This window comes from Scyliorhinus canicula, chromosome 2 (assembly GCF_902713615.1).
Source record: "Scyliorhinus canicula chromosome 2, sScyCan1.1, whole genome shotgun sequence".
Lineage (NCBI taxonomy): Eukaryota > Metazoa > Chordata > Chondrichthyes > Carcharhiniformes > Scyliorhinidae > Scyliorhinus > Scyliorhinus canicula.
Window position 1 is genome coordinate 86,677,963 of NC_052147.1, and position 15,503 is coordinate 86,693,465.

Sequence of the window (15,503 nt, forward strand, 5' to 3'; positions counted from 1 at the left end):
CAGGCGTGGTAGACGCAGACTCGAAATGGCCTAATGTCACCATTATGAACACTACGTCCTCGGAGAGAACAATAGAAAGATTGGGGGAGAGTTTTGGAAGATATAGTTACCCTGACAACTTACCAGTTCATTTCGCAAGAATTCACACATTATCTAAAGGAGAATCCAACCCAACACAACCGATCTGCTCCTCATCATCCTGCCAACAATGGACAAGCTGAAAGGTTTGTTCAGACAATTAAGCATTCATTGAAGGTAACTTGTGTGCAAGAATCATTGGCTAAACAACTGAGCCAGTTCATGATGACATTGAGAAATACAACACATTTGACAACCCAAAGTTCTCTGGAATTACTCATGATAAAACTCCAGTTATGCACAGCTTTTGATTTGCTGAAGCCGCCTCAGACAAGAGAAATTGTTGAGATGAAACAGCGAAGTTTTGCAACGTGAGAACAGGTCTAAACATCGTGTTTCTTGGAAAGGTGCGGAATTATTGGCAAGGAACTACACCACTAGTGAGAAGTGAATGAATGCCATCGTCTTAGCACAGACAGGACTGATCTTCACACCGTTCAAACTCGGGATGATATACCGTGAAGGAGAGACACTGATCAACTTTTACCAACGAGAACTAGTTTGCTAGGAACAGAATCAACCAAGAGCCCGCAACAAACCGTGCCAAGTGAAGACCGAGACCTAGACATCCCTGAGAACCTGACAATACCAGAAATAACTGTGGTAGACAGTACCCTAGATAAGGACACTTCAACACAGTCAACCTCCGAACACTACATCGACTCTACCCGAGACACTATTGACGACACCCAAACTAAACCAAAAACACCAAAGCTTACAGTCAATACTAAAAGTAGGCGCCTGAGGTTTGCTGACAAACACACAAAAATAGACATCCTGCCAAACCTAGACTGTTGGGGTTTGTTTATTTATTGTTCATACTGTAAATTTTGATTATTAATATTATGATGTGTTTCATTGCAGAGACCTCTAATATAAAAGGGTAGAAAAGTGTTGTGTAATCATTTTCTTCCTATTTGAAACAAGGTCTCTTTAGGAGTCCCATCATGTGACCTATAATGATGTTATCAGCCAGTGTATCCTATCAGCCTGTAAACACCTTTCCAATAAAGCTTTGTACCTTTGTGGTCTGCAAGCATATCATTAAAAATACCATAAGTAATAAAGCAGAGATTGTTATACAAGTACTTTTGATAGCATCATAAATAATGGAAAAACTTACCAGAAATTGAATAGTCAGCTAATAGTTCTGGTCTTTGTTCCAAAATATGCAACTCACCCATGGCTTTTCCTTAGGTGCATATTATGTTCTTGCACAGTGAATGCTTGTTGGACTTGCATTTCATCCAAAAACTTGTCATACTTCTTGTAATCTTCAGGTTTTGTTCCCCAACAGGGGCAATTTTAATAGTTTTTTTTGGAGGTTACAATACACCAACTACACTGAGTGGTGTAGATGCTTGTATTTTGTGTCTTGTTGACTGGTATGTTGAGCTCTTTCAGTTGTATGTGCGAGTCAGAGTGTAAAACAGGATCAACTTCAGGATTGTGTGCTGGCAAAGTGACTCACTTTAGGTAGTCAAGGCTTTTATTGCGAACTGCTATTTTTCCAACAACAGATCTCTTAGACACAGACTTACAAAAGAACAAAGAAAAGTACAGCCCCAGAACAGGCCCTTTGGCCCTCCAAGCCCATGCTGCCCATCTAACCTAAAATCTTTTACACTACTGTGGGGTCTGTATCCCGCTATTCCCATCCTATTTATGTTGTCACGCGCCCCTTAAATGTCACTGCTGCTACCATCTGCGAGTTCCAGGCACTCACTACCCTCTGTGTAAAAAAAATCTTCCTTCGCACATCTCCCCTAAACTTTGACCTTAAACCTATGCCCCCTAGTAATTGACTCTTCCACCCTGGGAAAAAGCTTCTGACTATCCACTTTGTCCGTGTCGCTCATTGTTTGTAGACTTCTATCAGGTCGCCCCTCAACCTCCGCCGTTCCAGTGAGAACAAACTGAGTTTATCCAACCTCTCCTCCTAGGTAATGCCTTCTATACCAGGCAACATCCTGGTAAACCTCTTCTGTACCCCTCCAAAGCCTCCACATCCTTCTGGTAGTGTGGTGCCCAGAATTGAACACTATACTCCAAGTGTGGCTTAACTAAGATTCTATACAGCTGCAGTATGACTTGCCAATTTTATACTCAACGCCACACTGATGTAGGCAAGCATGCCATATCCCTTCTTGACTACCTTCTCCACCTGCGTTGCCACTTTGTGACCTGTGGACCTGTACGCCCACATCCCTCTGCTTGTCAATAGTTTTAAGAGTTCTGATATTTACTATATATTTCCCACCTGTATTAGATCGCCCAAAATGCATTACCTCATTTGTCCAGATTAAACTCCATTTGCCATCTCTCTGCCCAAGTCTCTAACTGATCTATATCCTGCTGTATCCTCATCGCTATCCACAATTCCACTAACTTTTGTGTCGTCCATGAACTTACTAATCATACCAGTTACATTTTCCTCCAAATAATTTATATATACTACAAAAAGCAAAAGTCCCAGCGCCGATCCCAGCGGAACACCACTAGTCACAGCCCTGCATTTAGAAAAGCACCCTTCCACTGCTACTCTCTATCCACTGCCCTACCTTCACCAGTCATCTTTGTCACTTCCTCGAAAAAGTTAGTGATCAAGTTAGTGAGACACGACCTCCCCTTCACAAAACCATGCTGCCTATCGCTAATACCCCCACTTGCTTCCAAATGGGTGTAAATCCTGTCATTAATTTCTCTACCACTGACATAAGGCTCACATGCCTGCAATTTCCTGCAATGTCCTTGCTACCTTTCTTAAACATTAGCTGTTCTCCAGTCCTCTGGGACCTCACCTGTAGCCAATGAGAATACAAAGATTTATGTCAAGGCCCCAGCAATTTCCTCCCTTGCCTCCCTCAGTATTTTGGGGTAGTCCCATCAGGCCCTGGGGACTTAACTACCATAATATTTTTCAAGACGCCCATCACTTCCTCCTTTTTGATCTCAATGTGAACTAAACTATGTACACACCCTTCCCCAAACTTATCATCCATCAAGTCCTTCTCTTTGGTGAATACTGATGCAAAGTACTCATTTAGTAGCTCTTCCATTTCCTCTGGCTCCACACTGGACTCCCTCCGTCTTCTGGAATGGGCCAACCCTTTCCCTGGCTACCCTCTTGCTCTTTATATACATATGAAAAGCCTTGGGATTTTCCTTAATCTTCTTTGTCAGTGACTTTTAGTGACCCTTTTAGCCCTTCTGACTCCTTGCTTAAGCTCCTTCCTACTTTCCTTATATTCCTCATGGGCGTAGTCTGTTTCCAGCCCTTAAACATGCTTCTTCTTTATTTTGGACAGCTCACAATATGAAATGAAATGAAAATCGCTTATTGTCACAGGTAGGCTTCAAATGAAGTTACTGTGAAAAGCCCCTAGTCACCACATTCCGGCGCCTGTTCGGGGAGGCTGGTACGGGAATTGAACCGTGCTGTTGGCCTGCCTTGGTCTGCTTTCAAAGCCAGCGATTTAGCCCGGTGTTAAACCAGCCCCTAATTATCCAAGGTTTTTGAAACTTGCCATACCTTCTTCCTCACAGGAACATGCCGGTCCTGAATCCCTATTAACTGACATGTGTCAGATGTTGATTTACCCTCAAACATCCGCCCCCAATCTAGATTCTTCAGTTCCTGCCTAATATTATTATAGTTAGCCTTCCCCCAATTTAGCACCATCACCCGAGGACTACCCTCATCTTTATCTAACAGCACCTTAAAACTTACTGAATTATGGTCACTGTTCCCTACTGAAACCTGGACCACCTGGCCAGGCTCATTCCCCAATACTAGGTCAAGACGGCCCCTTCCCTAGTTGGGCTGTCTACATATTGTTTCAAGAAACCCTTCTGGATACACCTTACAAACTCTGCCTCATCCAACCCCCCTAGCACTAAGTGAGTCCCAGTCAAAATAGGGGAGGTTCAAATCACCCTGCTGCTTTCACACCTTTCCAAAAATCTGCCACCATATCTGCTCCTGTAGCTCTCGCTGGCCGTTGAGAGGTCTGTAGTAAACCCCCAACATTGTGATTGCACCCTTGTTATTCCTCAGATCTACCCATATTGCCTCGCTGCAAGAGCCCTCTGAGGTGTTCTCCCACAGTACAGCAGTGATATTCAAGAATCCAGCCACATTGCAAGCCCATCACAGTCGAGATAAAACTTTCCTATGGTGTTTTGTGTTTGAATAAAAATGAGCTTGTGATGGAAATCATCAGGCAGAAAAGGCAGGATAGGACTTCAATATAATTGGTTTAGATATGAATCAATTGAGGTTGCTACACCCGAACATCAACTGGCAGGCACCACTTTTCTAATAACTGAGGAACAGGAATGTACATAATATAACTACATCGATTACGAATGACTTAATCTGAACTCTGCAGTCAAAATAGCAGCCAAATTCCATGATTCTGTTACAGCTTTATAAAAAAAATGCTCTTCAGATATGAATCTGCTTTTCTTCAAGACTCACCTCATCATGTAACTTAACTATCAGACATGTGCAAGGGAGTTAAAGGAATACTCTACTGACACAGACCAAGTCCTTGTAGACAGAAGTCATGAATTAAATCACTGACAGAGAACATATCAAAACAACCATTGTATTGAAATTTTATATTTAATGATTGAAATGGTGACCTTTCTTAAAAGATTACTCCAGAGGACAACTATTGGTTGCATTTCCAGTACACAGCTGTTCAGGAACAGAGATAGTAAAAGTCTAACAAATTTAAAATCTATTTATATCAGAGAACCATACGCCTAAAAACAAAAGATAAAATGTTGGAAAATTTCAGGTCTGGCAGCATTTGTAGGGAGAGAAAAGAGCTAATGTTTCGAGTCCAGATGACCCTTTGTTAAAGCGGATGACCCTTTGTAAAAGCCCAGCTTTGACAAAAGGTCACCTGGACTCGAAACATTAGCTCTTTTCTCTCCCTACAGATGCTGCCAGATCTGCTGAGATTTTCCAGCATTTTCTCTTTTGTTTTCAGATTCCAGCATCCGCAGTAGTTTGCTTTTAACCATATGCCTAATTTGTTGAGATTAGTTTTTGCACACAGTTGCATCAACACTGACAGAATGGGAAGTAGGCATGCCTTAATTATGATACCTTGAAGAGTCATTCATACTTTGCAGACTTAGTATGAAAGCTTGAGACTCAGTGCAATTCCATATTGATTTCAATCCAGTGCCTCAAACTAAAAGCCAGGACAGTACAATGAATTTTACACAAGGTGAGCAGCTGGGAAACATGTGCAAAAGAAGGGTGATAGCAATTTAATGTCTTCAACAATCATATGGTGGTAGTATTTCATAAAATCCGAGTGGTTGTTCTACTCTAAAACTATTGTGACTTTCATTTTTATTTATAGAGAATATCATGTTGCTGGCAGAACTCTCCATCCTACTCATCACAAATGGTGGGATGTGCCCAAATATCAATACTGTGCTTTGCATGGATCAAGTGGAGTATTGATTGAAAAATACAACTGGGTTATGAGCAATCTGTGGATTGATACTGGTACCTTGATGTTCAAGGAGGCGGCACAGGTCAGTGGCATTGCAACAAGGAGCAAAGTGATTTGTTCTCTCTCATCTTTCTTTAACAGCAGCAATATTAAGATTAACACTGTGGCTGTGGATGAACAAATTTCCATCACAGTTCAGAGCTACTGGGAGCACAATGAGAAGGGGAGAAACCATTCCCACTCGTAAAAGGATCAAGAACAAGGAGGCAAAGATTTAAAGTGATTTGGAAAAGAAGCAAGATGACCTGGGGAAAAAACTTTTCACACAATAAATGGTTCTGGTCTGGAATGCACCACCTGGAAATGTGGTGGAGGCAAGTTCAATTGAGGCATTAGATGATTATCTGAATAGAAACAATGTGCAGGGATATAGGGTAAAGGCAGGGGAAAGGCACAAAGTCATGATAACCGGTGCAGACATGATGAGCCAAATGGCCTAGTTTTGTAGCGTAACAATTCTGTGATTCGGGAAGGCTTCCTCTGATTCAGATCTGCGGACCTGAGATCAATTTGTTGGGGAAGTGACTGGAGGGAATGAAGATTGCTGTTTATGCTGAACAGCTAATGAATACCCTGGAGGGCAGGCATGGCACTTCATCATTTCCCACGCAAGGCTTGGACTAAGTACTTATCAACTCTGTTAATCAATGTTCCAACAAATGAGTCTTCCTTGCTAGGCAAGCAGTGGGAATTTACCAAAATGTTCATCAGCTAAGGCGAACCCTCCCACCATTCTTCTTTGAAATATTGCCATGGGACCTTTACATTCACCCAAGAGGGAAGATTTTAAACAACTTTAACATTGCCAAGGGCAATGTGTCCAAGTTTGCAGATGACACTAAGATGAGTGGTAAAGCGAAAAGTGCAGAGGATACTGGAAGTCTGCAGAGGGATTTGGATAGGTTAAGTGAATGGGCTAGGGTCTGGCAGATGGAATACAATGTTGACAAATGTGAGGTTATCCATTTTGGTAGGAATAACAGCAAACGGGATTATTATTTAAACGATAAAATGTTAAAGCATGCCGCTGTTCAGAGAGACTTGGGTGCGCTAGTGCACGAGTCACAGAAGGTTGGTTTACAAGTGCAACAGGTGATTAAGAAGGCAAATGGAATTTTGTCCTTCATTGCTAGAGGGATGGAGATTAAGACTAGGGAGGTTATGTTGCAATTGTATAAGGTGTTAGTACAGCCACACCTGGAGTATTGTGTTCAGTTTTGGTCTCCTTACTTGAGAAAGGACGTACTGGCGCTGGAGGGTGTGCAGAGGAGATTCGCTAGGTTAATCCCAGAGCTGAAGGGGTTGGATTATGAGGAGAGGTTGAGTAGACTGGGACTGTACTCGTTGGAATTTAGAAGGATGAGGGGGGATCTTATAGAAACATTTAAAATTATGAAGGGAATAGATAGGATAGATGCGGGCAGGTTGTTTCCACCGGCGGGTGACAGCAGAACTAGGGGGCATAGCCTCAAAATAAGGGGAAGTAAATTTAGGACTGAGTTTAGGAGGAACTTCTTCACCCAAAGGGTTGTGAATCTATGGAATTCCTTGCCCAGTGAAGCAGTTGAGGCTCCTTCATTACATGTTTTTAAGGTAAAGATAGATAGTTTTTTGAAGAATAAAGGGATTAAGGGTTATGGTGTTCGGGCCGGAAAGTGGAGCTGAGTCCACAAAAGATCAGCCATGATCTAATTGAATGGCGGAGCAGGCTCGAGGGGCCAGATGGCCTACTCCTGCTCCTAGTTCTTATGTTCTTATGTCCTCTGAAATAAGGCTCCTCTGACACTGCAGTACCCCAGTAATACTGCACTAGGAGTGTCAGTTTGGAATACATGCTCAAGTCACTGGTGGGGAAATATGGCTGTGGATGCTTAGTTACTGAGTATATTCAAGACTGAGATTGATAAGATTCTTGGGCCCTAAAGGAATCAAGGGACATGGGGATAGGGTGGGAAAGTGGAGTCCATGTACAAATTCAGTCATGATGTTATTAAATGCCAGAGCAGATTTGAGGGGGCATACATCTGTCCCTATTTCTTCTGTTCTTAAGGACTATGTCCACAGGATATTCTTATCTGTTCTTTACACGGATACGGACTACCCTGCTTTTTGGTTTCAGCATCTTGTTTTGTGCTTCACTCAACTACTATTTTATTTTTGCAGATTTACTTTACATTTATACATTACTGCACCTAAAGTACTTCATTCCCTGTAAAGTGCTTCGAGGCATTTGGAGGTTCTGAAAGATGCAAGTCTTGCTTTTATTCTCTTTTATCCCAGCTCTCCGAATGGGCAATGAGTCTAATGCCATTCTCTAACCTCCCGCTGTAACTGCTCACATTCATCCATTTCAGATAATAATCCAATTCCTTCTCAAATGCCTCGATTGAACACACCTCCATTATGCTCTCTGAAACATTTGCGGCATGAAAAAGGTTCTCCTCAAGTCTCCATTGTTTCTTTTCCGAATTCTAGCGCCCTCTCGTTCTCAATCCTTCCACCAGTGGGAAGATGTTTCCTATTTACTCTGTCCAGCCCCCTCATGATTTGAATACCTCTATCAAATTTCCTCTTGCCTTCTCTTCACCAAAGATAACAGTTCCAGCATCTCCAATCGATTTACTTACTCTTCTCCCTTCATTGTATCGTCTTACACTAAGAATCCTTCCCAGGTGAAAGAGCAGGAAAAGGGCTTGTTTCAAGATATCTGCCAAAATGTTCCACAGTTCGGTACTGGGAAATACCAACTTAGTGGCCATTCCTCAAATTCCTAACCACTCATCAAATCTCTCTCCTTCGTGCGGTGCGAGGAAATTCCCGATATTTCTGCTCATGGCCACTCATGTAAAAAGAAAGTACTCCTCTTGCCTTCAAACTTATATCAAGACTCCTCTTGTGCTAAATTGTTCAATCAAGAAAAAGTCTCTTGACATAATCCATCCACACCTCTTTAGTTTTAAACTACTCCATCAAATCATTCTGCAACCTCATCTGTTTCAAATATCCCCAAGTTTTCAAGTCTTTCTTCCTATTCATATCTTTAAATCAATATTACTAAAATAGATTTTCTGGTTATTGATCTCTGCTGTTCACGGGAACTTGCTGCATGCAAACTGGCTGCTGTGTTTCCTGGCATGAGCGTATCTGAATATTTAATTGGCTGTGAATTACCCTCATGAAGATGCCATATAAATGCAAATTCTTTCTTTCTATACCACCGCATAATGCAGAATCAAAGTTTGATTTGTGGAATATATCAAATCTCATCTGACTGATCTCTCAAGTTGTTGCTTGCTTGTGTTGCTATATTGCCTTCTCTTAACCCCTACTTCAATATCTAAATTTGTCTAAACAGCATTTAGATGACCTGTAGCACTGGCTTGTGAGTAAGTTCTTGGTTTATTTAATACAAATATATTAGAATTAGAACTAGAACAGTACAGCACAGAACAGGCCCTTCGGCCCTCAATGTTGTGCCGAGCAATGATCACCCTACTCAAGCCCACGTATCCACCCTATACCAGTAACCCAACAACCCCCATTAACATTATTTTTTAGGACACTAAGGGCAATTTAGCCTGGCCAATCCACCTAACCCGCACATCTTTGGACTGTGGGAGGAAACTGGAGCACCCGGAGGAAACCCACGCACACACGGGGAGGACGTGCAGACTCCGCACAGACAGTGACCCAGCCGGGAATCGAACCTGGGACCCTGGAGCTGTGAAGCATTGATGCTAACCACCATGCTACCGTGGTGCCCAGTATCTGATGAGAATGACTGTATTCTTGCAATGTAGATATCAACAAATTAACTGACCTATTTATTTCTCATACTTATTGAATATTGTTTCACTCAATCCCTTATCATTGTCATTACACATTAATAATGTGAAATGCTGGGACAATTGCACATGATTAAACAAGTATTATTGCACCTAGCTTACATGAAACTTCAACAAAGCACCCTTTGCACCTTGTATGCAAAAAACTTCACACAGGCCACATAGGGGCATCTAGACAGCAGCACATGGATAGATTTCATTTATTTTATTGTAGTACTATGCACAATCAATAAAATGCATGGGATTTGAACAGTTACAATATACACATTTTACATTGTTTGAGTAACAGTGCCTTGTTTAACCTCCAGTTGTGATGTCATTAGGGCTTTGAGACTATTTTCTCAGCAAAGGTCCAATTGTTATTCTGCAGTACATGTTTTTCCCTCTTACTTCTGGAAATTAATGCACATTTTTGCCAGTATTTAAATATAAATCGGCTTGTTTGACTGTGCCTCATTTTACAAAAATATGTGAATGAAGTTTAATCTGAATGAGGGATAACTGTCCAGATCGTGATCACCGACTCACTCATTATGACCAATTACTTTTCAACAGCCATTTAGTGGTATCTTTACTGATGTAGTGAGAAGCATTAATTCAATAATGCAGTTAAGTATAACCTTATTAAAAAATGTTTTCTCATTCCAACAAGTCAATACTATATTTACCAATTGATTACTCATTCAAAAGTTCTACTCATTAAAAGTTGCAAAGTTCTTCCCAAACAGAGAATATTCCTTAAGGCAGTCCCAGAATATAAATGAAATAAAGCGATTAATACATTAATACATTTTAAAGTCAGTAACTTTAGGGTTAGTGCAAAACTCTAAAAGATACATTTCAGGAAACCTTTAAATTAAAAATCCTCTACTTCAGTGGAAAATACTGTAAACAAGATAATCTATTGGTTCACCTGTTGGAGCTGAGCTTTGGAGATGCGAATGATAGAAGGCAGCTTGGTGTGGCCTGGAATGAAGGGTAGCTGCCTGCGACCAGGGGAGCGTGAATAACTGCTCTCAGCTGACTGGCTCCTGTGAAAATCTGACTGCTTCCTGTGAAGTGGATCCGAATCAGAGGATAAGAATACTACTGGGCTCAGGGATCGGAGGGGATTCTGCATCCTTGGATTGTTGGGATGTGGCAAATGAGTTGTGTTCAGCTGTGAGAACATATGGATGGGAATATTGGTGAATTCAAAATTATGATTGCTTTCTGCTCACATAAAAAATAATGCAAGCATGTTAAAGGTACACTCATACACTTCTAATATACTTTCAAATATCCAATCCACAAAGAATTCAGTCTGGAGTGATGTCAGTGCCCAAAATGAAAATATATCTTAGTAAAAACAAATTTTCATTCAAACATATAACCAAGCATGCTTTGAATTGCAAATCAAAAAACAGATAAAAACAGCTTCTTTAAAAGATTGACAATGAATGGATGAAGAACTGCTCCATCAAGAGCCATAAGATGCTCAAGAGACAACATTGAAGCCACACATTATTCTTTATTTTTATTTCCTGTTTTTTTAAAAGTCGCTCAGCTCTTCCTGCTGGAGGAGTTTCTCAGGTGCCAGCACGTCAGTAGCTTCACCAAGTGGCCATTTTTATGTGCAAACCTACACTTAGGTGAGATTGTAACCCACCCACTAGCACAGAGTTGAAAATCGGGCTCAGCATGTCAGAAAGTGATACAACCATGCACTGCATTACACTCACGTTCACAGATGTGGACTTGACAGGTGTCACTGAATGGGGATCATCAGCTAGAATCCCTGTCATTTCCTCCACCTTCGTTCTGGCGAGCTGAGGCCAATTGCCTACTCCCTCAAATCTGTCCTGGACAAGATTGGCTACTACATCAGACTGTTAGCCTGGATAATTCAGTGCTGCACTGTATGGAGTGTTCACCAATAAGGCCATTAAGGGAGCTGTAACTGCTGCACTGTGAAACAGGTATCTATTTGTCTAGTACTGATTCTGTCTGTATTGCAATGTCAGTACAGCACTCCCTCTACATATCCCAGATAAAATTACAGTCAATAGGTAAAAGGAAGTGAGAGAAGGTTTGAGTGTTGACAGTGAACAAATAAATGATTGCCTCCCAAAGGCAACCATTTATTTGTTCACTGTCAACAAGAAAGAGAAAATGACAAGGTTAAATTGTACGCATGTAAATGCACTGAGTATAGTGAACAAAATTGGGGAACTGGAAGGAGAAATTGCTCGAGGGGAATATGACAGTAGCATTGACAGAAACGTGGCTCAAGCCAGACCGGATACTTAACATCCCAGGTCATACGATTTTTAGGAGGAACAGGGTGGGTAAAAAGGGAGGAAGTGTAGCAGTCTTTTCAAAGACAGTATCATAGACCTTGAATGAGATGCAGTTCCTGAATTAGAATCTATAAGGTTGGAGGTGAGAAACAGGAAAGGAGCGGTGACCTTGTTTGGTATTTACTATAGGCCTCCAAATACTGGGGAGAAAGTGGAAGTGACCATTTGTAGGCAGATTATGGAAACCTGCAGCGCAATAGGGTTTTGATAGTTAGGGGTTTCAATTACCCTAAGGTAGACTGGGAAAAGGGTACAGAAATTCCCCCAGTGTGTGCAGGGGAACTTTCTAGAACAGTACATTTCCAGTTCCACCACAGAGCAAGCTGTGCGGGATCCGGTCCTCGGAAACGAGGCAGGGCAGGTAGAGAACGCCAGAGTGGGGGAGCAGTTGGGAAGTACCGATCATAATATAATACATTCAATATATTAAGTTGGAAAAGAATAAAAATCAGTCATGGATTAAGATTCCAGACTGGAAAGGGGCAAACATTAGGGTCTAAAAGTTGAACTGGAGCAGGTTGATTGGAAACACATTTTGGTGGATAAAAAAGTGGATGAAAAATGGGAGGTTTTCAAAGGAGAGATGAATAGGGTGCAAGCTGGGTATGTACCCAATGTGAAATAAATACGGGGTATCCAAAGCTAGAGTATCCTGGATGACTAAGGATATGGATGAAAAAAATAAGAAAGAAGAAAAAAAGACGCATATCATGCACGCCGGAATAATAATAACAATAGAAATCAGGATGAGTATCTCAAAAGCAGGAGAGAGACTAAGGCTGGAATAAGGAAGGTCAAGAGGAAGCATGAGGAGAGGACTGCAGGTTGTACTAAAATAGATAGAAAAATGCTCTTCAAGCATATTAATGGTAAAAGATTAGTGAACGATAAGAGTGGGGTCCATAAGGGACGAGCAGGGTAAACTGCTCACTGAAGCAGAGGATATGGCAGTGGTACTAAATTAGTACTTTGCTTCTGTCTTTACCAAATTAGAAGATGGTGACAATGGACCTGTTGAATATGTGGATGTTGAGCAACTGAGCAGTATAGCGATAGATAAAGAAAAGTTGCTAAAAAGCCTGGCAATACTCCAGATAGAGTAGAGCTAGAAGGGGGCATGAAAATTACAGTGCAGGAACAGGCCCTTCGGCCCTCCCAGCCTGCGCTGATCCAGATCTTTCATCTAAACCTGTCGCCTATTTTCCAAGGATCTACTTCCCTCTGTTCCCCGCCCGTTCATATATCTGTCCATTTGCATCTTAAATGATGCTATCAAACCCGTCTCTACCACCTCCGCTGGCAAAGCATTCCAGGCACCCACCACCCTCTGCGTAAAAAACTTTCCACGCACATCTCCTTTAAACTTTCCTCCTCTCACCTTGAAATAGTGACCCCTTGTAATTGAGAACCCCACTATTGGATAAAGCTTGTTGCTATCCACCCTGTCCATACCTCTCAATTTTGTAGACCGCAATCAGGTCCCCCAGGGCCACATGGGATATACCCAAGGTTACTACGGGAAGCGAGGGAGGAGATTGCTGCTCCGTTGGTGATGATCTTTGCATCCTCACTCTCCAGGGGCTGGTTTAGCTCACTCAGCTAAATGGCTGGCTTTTAAAGCAGACCAAGCAGGCCAGCAGCACGGTTCGATTCCCGTACAGGCCTCCCCGGACAGGCGCCAGAATGTGGCGACTAGGGGCTTTTCACAGTAACTTCATTGAAGCATACTCGTGACAATAAGCGATTTTCATTGGAGTAGTACCGGATGATTAGTGGGAGGCGAATGTTGTTCCCCTGTTCAAGTAAGGGAATAGGGAAATACCTGGGAATTACAGATCAGTCAGTCTTGCGTCTGTGGTGAGCAAAATACTGGAAAGGATTCTGAGAGATAGGATTTATGATCATTTAGAAAAATATAGTTTGATTAAAGATGGTCAGCATGGCTTTGTGAGGGGCAGGTCATGCGTCACAAGCCTCGTTGAATTCTTTGAGGATGTGACGAGACACATTGATGAAGGTCAGGCAGTGGATGTGGTGTATATGGATTTCAGTAAGGCATTTGATAAGGTTCGCCATGGTAGGCTCATTCAGAAAGTCGGGGGACATGGGATACAGGGAAATTTGGCTGACTGGAAACAGAATTGGCTGGCCGAAAGAAGACAGCGGGTGGTAGTGGATGGAAAGTATTCTGCCTGGAGGTCGGTGACCTGTGGTGTCCCGCAGGGATCTGTTCTGGACCTCTGCTCTTTGTGGTTTTTATAAATGACTTGGATGAGGAAGTGGAAGGGTGGGTTATTAAGTTTGCCGATTACACAAAGGTTGATGGAGTTGTAGTGTTGAGGGCGATTGCAAGTTACAACCGGACATTGACGGGTTGCAGAGCTAGGCTGAGAAGTGGCAGATGGAGTTCAATCTGGATAAATGTCAAGTGATTCATTTTGGAAGGTCGAATTTGCATGCTGAATACAGGGTTAAAGGCAGGATTCTTGGAAGTGTGGAGGAACAGAGGGATCTTGGGGTCCACGTACATAGATCCCTCAAAGTTGCCACTCAGGTTGACAGGGTTCATAGAATTAGAATTTATAGTGCAGGAGGCCGCCATTTGGCCCATCAAGTCTGCACCGGCTCTTGGAAAGAGCACCCTACCCAAGGTCAACATCTCCACCCTATCACCATAACCCAGAAACCCCACCCAACACTAAGGGCAATTTTGGACACTGAGGGCAATTTATCATGGCCAATCCACCTAACCTGCACATCTTTGGACTGTGGGAGGAAACCGGAGCACCCGGAGGAAACCCACGCACACACGGGGAGGATGTGCAGACTCCGCACAGACAGTGACCCAAGCTGGAATCGAACCTGGGACCCTGGAGCTGTGAAGCATTTGTGCCATCCACAATGCTACCGTGCTGCCGGGTTGTTAAGAAGGCGTATGGTGTGTTGGCTTTCATTAACAGGAGGATTGCGTTTAAGAGCCGTGAGGTTTTTCTGCAGCTTTATAAAACCCTGGTTAGACCACACTTGGAATATTGTGTCCAGTTCTGGTTGCCTCATTATAGGAAGGATATGGATGCTTTGGAGAGGGTGCAGAGGAGATTTACCAGGATGCTGCCTGGACTGGAGGACATGTCTTATGAAGAAAGATTGAGTGAACTAGGGCTTTTCTCACTGGAGTGAAGAAGGAAGAGTGGTGACATGATAGAGGTGTACGAGGTGATGGGAGGCATGGATAGAATGGATAGCCAGAGACTTTTCCCCAGGGCGGAAATGGCTGTCACAAGGGGACATAATTTTAAGGTGATCGGAGGAAGGTATAGGGAAGATGTCAGAGGTCGGTTCTTTACACAGAGAGTGGTGGGTATGTGGAATGCACTGCCAGCAGAGGTGGTGGAGTCAGAGTCATTAGGGGCATTTGAGCGACTCTTGGACAGGCACATGGACAGCAGTAAATTGAAGGGATATAGGTTAGGTTGATCTTAGATTAAGATAAGTGGTCGGTACAACATCGTGGGCCGAAGGGCCTGTGCTCTGCTGTTATGTTCTACGTCCTAAGTCACCAGGCCAGGATGGGAAACACCCTAGATTGCTGAGAAAGATAAGGGAGCATATTGCGGCGCCGCTAACAGAAATTTTACAGGTCT

The 15,503-nt window shown here is 42.6% G+C and overlaps 1 protein-coding gene across 3 annotated transcripts in view; it reads right to left on the reverse strand.

Moving 5' to 3' along the window:
* LOC119955646 (tau-tubulin kinase 2-like) overlaps window positions 1–15,503 on the reverse strand; it is a 355,242-nt gene that overhangs the window by 31,933 nt on the left and 307,806 nt on the right. For 2 of the 3 annotated variants that reach the window (XM_038782072.1, XM_038782081.1), the window contains exon 14: window positions 10,434–10,679. The exons of the other annotated variant lie outside the window; for it this stretch is intronic. In XM_038782072.1, the coding sequence (XP_038638000.1) occupies window positions 10,434–10,679 (246 nt within the window). The remainder of the gene's footprint in view (window positions 1–10,433; window positions 10,680–15,503) is intronic. 3 annotated transcript variants of the gene reach the window in all.